At 33.8% G+C, this 7,321-nt stretch overlaps 2 protein-coding genes across 2 annotated transcripts; one reads left to right on the top strand and one right to left on the bottom strand.

Moving 5' to 3' along the window:
- The first annotated feature begins 777 nt into the window (after nt 1-777).
- Nucleotides 778-1,380, top strand: LOC139868374 (uncharacterized). Its single transcript, XM_071856705.1, has one exon. The coding sequence runs from the start codon at nt 778-780 to the stop codon at nt 1,378-1,380; it is 603 nt and encodes a 200-aa protein (XP_071712806.1).
- A 142-nt stretch (nt 1,381-1,522) lies between these two features.
- LOC139866521 (aldehyde dehydrogenase family 3 member F1-like) lies at nt 1,523-6,840 on the bottom strand. Its single transcript, XM_071854774.1, has 10 exons — nt 6,558-6,840; nt 5,357-5,425; nt 4,145-4,241; nt 3,848-4,054; nt 3,625-3,746; nt 3,035-3,139; nt 2,766-2,938; nt 2,580-2,670; nt 2,341-2,490; nt 1,523-1,852 (listed from the first exon to the last, which is right to left on the bottom strand). Exons 1-10 carry the CDS (start codon nt 6,756-6,758, stop codon nt 1,613-1,615), a joined length of 1,455 nt encoding a protein of 484 aa, XP_071710875.1. The 5' UTR covers nt 6,759-6,840; the 3' UTR covers nt 1,523-1,612.
- Between the last annotated feature and the right edge of the window lie 481 nt (nt 6,841-7,321).

The following is a 7,321-nucleotide window of genomic DNA, read 5'->3' as shown; positions in this document are numbered from 1 at the left end:
CCGGATCATTTCCTACTAAGTATCTCGGGATCCCGATTGGTGCAAAAATGAAATTGGTCTCTTCGTGGGAGCCTCTTGTAGAGAAATATAGATCCAAATTATCATCTTGGAAAGCTAACTTGATCTCTTCGGGGGGTCGTTTGACTCTTATTAAATCTATGATGGGTAGTCTCGGTATTTACTTGTTCTCCATGTTTAAATGTCCGGATACAATATTAAAACGGTTAGAGGCTATTCGAGCTCGTTTTTTTTTTTTGTGTGGTAATAAGTACATTAAAAAGATGGCGTGGGTGAAATGGAATTCTATTTTGGCTCCTCTTGTTTATGGGGGTTTGAATGTTGGTAGTTTAAAAGCGTTCAATCTTGCTTTATTACATAAGTGGCGATGGAGATACCTTTCCCAACCTAGCGACTTTTGGGTTTCTATTATTAAGGCATTACATGGGGACTGTTTTGATCGTTCAGCAGGTTTTAGTAGCAGCTATTGGGCTGCTATAGTGGTCGTTTGCAATAAAACGATGGAGAAATCCATTCTCCCTTATGATGCCTTCCGTATGAGAGTTGGAAACGGGATGTCGATTCGATTTTGGCAGGATTTGTGGTTTGGTAACTCTTGTTTCTCTTCACGCTTCAATCGTTTATATCACTTAGATATTAACAAGAATGACGTTTTAGCTGAAAAACGAGTGGATAACGATTGGGTTTAGACTTGGTCTAGAAGCGATATAGGGAGTAGAAATCAGCAACAACTAAATGAGCTGCGTGATTTGATCAGCGATGTTTGATCGTGACGATTGTTGGGAATACACTCTTGAATCGGACGGCTTGTTTTCAGTTAAATCCGCAAGGGAGTATATAGATCGAAAGCTACTTCCGTCTTCTACTGTTGAAACGCTCTGGTTTAAGTTCGTGCCGCGTAAGATTAACATTTTTTTGTGGCGTCTTAGATTGGATTCTCTTCCTCTACGTTGGAACTTATCCGCGAGAGGTATTGATGCTAATTCCATTGTTTGTCCTATTTGTTCTAATGGTAGGGAGATTAGGGATCATTTATTTTTTGATTGCTCGGTGTCTACGGCTCTTTGGGCCAAGGTGTGTATCTGGTTAAACTGCAACATGCCTTCTTTTCAGTCATGGGACTATTTCATTTCATGGATCGATGGAAGTCGGTTATCTCACATTAACAAGGATCGGATCAAAGCCGTTGTGATTACTCTTTTCTGGGTGTTATGGCGTTTCAGGAACGGAATTGTTTTTAATGATACTTTTTGTAATAGATGTAACTTGTTTGATTTCGTTATGTCACTGTCTTTTACCTGGATTAAAAATAGAGGTCATTTAGTTTCTAATTGGAACTCATGGTTATCTATGCCTTTTTAATATCCCTTAGCGCCTTGCTAGGGATCGATTTTTTATATAATTCCGTTTTTCGCTGTTAAAAAAAAAAGCACTGAAATTATTCCATTATAGATTGGACTAGATGGAAAGTATACATTGAATCAAACATTTGATCATAAATGTATGAACTCCCAAACTATAAACCTTTATATAAAATTACGTGAATGTATTTGTATAACAAGTTCATAATCATCACTTTTTGGCTCAAATCACTTTATGGCTTCTTCAATCCCAAAAGGAGTAGCACCAATCCCACATAGTTATAACTGTATGCCAGCCTTAAAAACTCCAGCTTGAAATCATTCCATGGTGGATGCCTAGGTTCGAGTTCGAAGTAGAAAGTCCTCTCTAAAACGGCTTTTTCGTGGCTAAATGTATCAAAAGAATACTTCCCATGGTACTTACCAAACCCACTCTGCCCAACCCCTCCGAATGGTAAATCATCACACACAAACTGCAAATGTAACAAAATCAGTCCATCAGAACATAGCATTCAATTATAACCGACGTACACAAACTTTAACGTATAAACTACACAATTAATTTGGACCGTAACTGGCAAAAGGTCTTTAGATTAACGGTATGTGAGAAACAGGAAACGAGGTTTCCCTGTGTGAAGGGCGAGTATTTTTACTGTGACCCCTTCCCTGGCCTTCTCAAGATGTGCTGCAAGTAAGGGCATATCAGGGGCGGTCCAATTAAGGGTCAACTGGGTCGGCCGCCCCCGATGACGCAAATTTTTTTCAGTGTATTTATATGATAAAAGTCTACATTTACTCCCCATTTATTTTTTGTCAAATTTTTAACATTTTACAACGGTCAAAAAAAATTCCTGGGTCTGGCACTATGGCTCATTTAAGGATATCAAGACAACCACTAAGCCATCTCATGTAAAAAACCGGAAACAACCAATAGAAATAGGTTCAAGTCTATTTAAAGTACCTGAACCAGGGTGTCGCTGAAAGTGACGCTCCCAGATGACGTTTCATCTAATATCCGTTTCTTTAAATTTTCATTTTTGGTGAATGCATAAAGCGCAAGAGGTTTTGGCTTCGAGTTAATGAAATCAATGCTTTCTTCAATGTTTTCCATCTGTTGTAACAAGAACAACACTTAAAAACCAGCTTGCATTCAAGAAACATCAAAAGAATATAACAAGAATTCCACAAATATTTGTTTACTGTGATAATTGGAAGCAAAGGGCCGAATATCTCTTCGTTCATGATGTCTGCATCGAGCGGAGGATTTAACAAGATTGTTGGTTCAATCAGTCTGCAACGTTGCGATCAAACATCCCATACAATGTGTTATTGGTTACAAAGTTTGAAAATTTACGTTTTATGTAAAACGAATAGAATATTGATTACAAATTTGTGTCATCGAATGAACCACCATGAACGATGCATTTTGCTACAGCAGGAACTTCGAGAAGATTTCTCAATCTATCAAAATGGAACTTGTTGACGATTTTAGTAAGATTCCTCAAGTTCTTAACATCATCCCCATAAAACTTGCTAATAGTTTTCTTCAGTTGTTCAATCTGTAATGTAAAAGAAAAATGCATAATGAGCTAAGGGATGTATAAAAAAAAAAAAAAACTGTGTATGCATACTAAGAAGAAAAAGATCACAAATACCAGGGTGGATGCAAATTTCTGTTCAACAAGCAAATAATCAACTCCTATACAACATTGTCCAGAACAAGAACCCCATTTTCCACCAGCAATTCTTTTAGTAGCTACCTTCAAACACCATAAATTGAATTTTCATACGCGCTATACAATTGTATCAAAATAAACAAAGTATTCACTAGCCAAAAGACACATTAGGCATATAAAACTAATGTCACTTTCAAGACCTAAATGTCAAATATACACACTTTTTAAGTGGATTTTTATTTTGGAATAAACAAAAAGACTCATATTCATTACTCATTATCAGACAACCACTTACACTTCAGCACAAACTCAGCTATTTTTAGCATGATATTGGGGAATCTAATTGCTATTGCTCAAACAAACATGAAACTTAGTAATATGGATAATTAGCTTCCGTGACCGTTTCCATCCCTTTGGGCTATATTGGGATGGTTTAAGAGGGAGTGTATGATCTAATCTTATTTAAACATGAAAATGGCATTTAATATGCAGGGCATGTCATTTTAAGATAGCATAATAATAATAATAATAATAATAATAATAATAATAAATAAGGGAAACTGAAAAACCTTCATATCTGAGACTGGGAGGGAATCAAAGATAACAGGAGATTTTCCTCCTAACTCTAATGTGACAGGAGTTAAGTGTTTAGCAGCGGCAGCCATTACAATTTTTCCCACCTTTGTACTCCCTTAAATTTACAAAAAAAATATTAGAATACGATACTCTAGTAATTTAATTCACCAATGATTAAACAGTTATCTGATAAGCTTTGGGCATATATACATGTACCTGTAAAAAATATTTTGTCCCATTTATATTGTAATAGTTGGTTGGATACTTCTGGTCCACCTTCTATAACCTTTATGGCTTTCGAGTCCAAATAAACCGGCAATATATTGGCTAGAAAAGAGGCACAGTTTGGTGCCAACTCTGATGGCTTTAGTACCACTGTGTTACCGGCTGATATTGCTCCAATCAATGGGTCCAATGTCAACGCTGAAAAAAAGAAAAAAAGAAAGAAAGAAATAGTTAGTGTTACTAAGTTTTGGGTAAAACTGTTAATCATTAAAAGTACTAATTGCTTACTAATGGGGAAGTTCCAAGAACCAACGATTAGGACAACGCCAAGGGGTTCAGACAATATTTTTCTGCTTGCTGGGAAGAAAAGTAGTGGTAGCCGACCCTGCTCGAAAATATGATTGTCTTTTTAGTAACTGAACTAAAACAGTGAAAATTGTTTGAAAACATTCAATCCATATTCGAGTCTCAATCATTTCAAATCTATTTAGTATGTACATCAGTCCATGTAGTGTAGAAATGACAATATAGTTTTAAGATTATGGCTTATGGTGCGTTTAATAAAATTATATATTTAAGCGTTGACTCATTCATAATTTGAATGACTGAAAGTTGCCCGAAAATATCATTATTATCTTTTTAGTAAGTTAACTAAAAAGTGTGAAATCTGCTTACAACATTCAATCCATATTCAAGTCTTGGTCGTTTCGAATCTGTTAATCAGTCCATGTAGTGTAGAAATGACAATATAGTTTCAAGACTATGGCTTAGGTTGGGATGATAAAACTGAATAATTGAGCACTGCCTCATTCATAATCTGAATTATTCAAAGTTTCTGAATGAAATTTGTTCTCAATGACAATAACCTGTTTGATAGTCATTTTAAATAACCAATGTGAATGATCTAGAAGTACCCTATTAATTTTTTTCATAAATAATAAAACTAAAACATTATTATTATTAATATAAATTAAAAATGATTGCATAAAATGTAGGTTTTTAACGGTTAATATGGTTTAACACTAAATGCTGAAACATTTAGCATTATATATCATTTAGATTTAAGAAACAAACGCGCTAAATATTAAATAGTTTAGCATTCAGCGTTGAATCATTCAATTAAAAAGTAATCAAATGCACTTTTTATATTGGTGGTTCGGCATCACCCATAGGGGAATTAACCACATTCGCAATCATTTGTCATACGATACACACGTGTTGGACAGGAACTCAAGGGGCCACACATCCATCCAAGGGCAGGAGCACAACTTTCCTAGGAGAAAACCTTCCCTGGAATCGAACATGCACCTCTTGGAAAGGACACAAGCCGACCCCACGAGCCCATGAGTAAATTCATGGGATACCACTCAAGCCAAAGCTCGCTATTATTTGATGACATATTTAAAAACTGGAACAGTTAATTCTAGTGTGATGAATCAATAGCCAATAATATTAATTTATATATAATAAATATAATGTAATAGGAAGAAACTAGCAAACCTTCTTTGGAGACATCCACTGGTCAATGCTGCTCAAGGCATGATCAACAGATTTCTTTATTACCCCAATCTGTAAAATAAGTTTGTATAAATCAGCTTAAACCAAAGCATATGGCTGACTTGATTACCTTAGTACCTAGCTATACGTTCAAATGTACTCCTATATTTATTTTTCACTATTTCTTTTTGGGTTATTACAAATTATTTGTATATTTTCATATATAAATACGATACCATGAGAATAAGAATAGTAAGACAGAGTTCTTTTATTCCCTTTGTTATATGTAAAGCACAAAAGTGGCACAAAAGTGGATAAAAAGTAAAAGGGTAAAACTGAAAAAATAAAAAAATTAATTAATGTTACGAATTTTTTTTTTTTAACTGTGTAATTTTTGTTGAAAACAATACGTATGAGAAAGAGACCATCTATTTGTCAAACCATCATTACAACATGGTCTATTGGTTCCCATCTATTAATATGAATGAATAAGGGGAAAGCTCATTCATTTTATCTACTATTACTTTCTGATAGTCAAATGAATCACTCTAATAGTCAAATAAATCACTCTATCATTTAAATGGCTAATCTTTGTAAATCATTAGAATAATGGATCCAAAATCATGAGTGATTCAATTGTAAATATCAATACACAATTATTATCTATAATCATATATTAGCATTAATCTAGAATTTAGATGGCACTAACATCATGATCACACATAGACTAATTATGATCATCCCATATTTCATAAATCCCACCATAGCCTAATAAAAATCTCAAATCACAATTTGGTTTAGTGACTATATCATCATATATAAACTTATCAACATCTAAATTTATCATAAAGATGGAACTTCACAAAACGGTAATACAATCAAAACAATTGCTAATAAGACGGTAATATGGTCATGATCTGTTTCTAAAGGATTACAAGTTAAGTTTAAGTACAAAAGAAGGTACAATAATATCCAAGAAACTTTCCTTTTTTGAACAATGAAAGTTTCCTTTTTTGTTAAAGATGAAGACGTATTTAGTTGTACAAATCAACAAATTTCGATACTCCATGTATCGATCAATAGCAATAAATGATATACTATAAATAAATCACCTGATTTTTTTTTAAATTCTCACTAGTTAAGATTATATACGTGATCATGTGAGTACGTGCTTCTATTATAAAGAGATGAGAGTTATAATTACTTCATCACGATACGATTCAACAGAATGTTTTCCGAGTTCTGTTTGAAGAATCTTGAAAATAACATCTTCTTTTTCATCAACCAATTTACGAATTGCTCGTAGCTGTGTTTTTCGCCACTCAACGCTTCTTGTTACGCCACTTTTAAACGTATGCCGGATCTCATCAACGCTTTGTTGCAATATCACTTGATCATTGTCCATAACTTAATTATTTCTCAATAATTTTGATGTCTGCAACTGCTACCAGTAAGTAGTGTATGCTTTAAGTAGTATTTAATCTATATATCTACTACCTGTATATCATTGATTACTAAATTATTGAAAAGTATATACGAGTAGTTCTGTAGTTATCTACTACATGGCCTTCTATCTTTAGTAGATGGGTTGGAGCTAGATATAGTAAATATAGTCTAAAACTTGTACCCAAGTACAAAGTGGCCCATTGTGGGATGTAAATGTTTAAACTCTATCATATTTCATGTCACCATGACTAGATATATGTGTATATGTATTTCTAGAATTTTATATTACCTTATACACTAGTGACGGAAATAAATAACAGTCTCCGATTAGACGCGAAACTATTCATCACTTCTATTTACAATTTTCTTTCTTTGTATAAATGTTAACCTTTTTTTTTTTTTTTTTTTTACTTGAAGAAAGTGGGTGGAATATCGTATATAAACAAATACAACAACTATTTTTTTAGAACGATAATTTTAGCATCGAATCCTCTCATTTGCCACTCACACACCCGTTAGGAA

The sequence above is a fragment of the Rutidosis leptorrhynchoides genome, chromosome 9 (genome assembly GCF_046630445.1).
Source record: "Rutidosis leptorrhynchoides isolate AG116_Rl617_1_P2 chromosome 9, CSIRO_AGI_Rlap_v1, whole genome shotgun sequence".
Lineage (NCBI taxonomy): Eukaryota > Viridiplantae > Streptophyta > Magnoliopsida > Asterales > Asteraceae > Rutidosis > Rutidosis leptorrhynchoides.
This window is presented reverse-complemented; position numbering and strand designations above follow the sequence as displayed.

What these genes read in the sequence shown, in the direction of transcription:
- LOC139868374 (XM_071856705.1), top strand. Translation starts at nt 778, where the DNA reads ATGTTTGATCGTGACGATTGTTGGGAATACACTCTTGAATCGGACGGC.
- LOC139866521 (XM_071854774.1), bottom strand. Translation starts at nt 6,758, where the DNA reads ATGGACAATGATCAAGTGATATTGCAACAAAGCGTTGATGAGATCCGG. An exon ending in AGAAATTTGCATCCACCCTG is followed by an intron (nt 2,939 to 3,034) that starts GTATTTGTGATC and finishes TTTACATTACAG; the next exon opens with ATTGAACAACTGAAGAAAAC. An exon ending in CTTTGCTTCCAATTATCACA is followed by an intron (nt 2,491 to 2,579) that starts GTAAACAAATAT and finishes TTGTTACAACAG; the next exon opens with ATGGAAAACATTGAAGAAAG.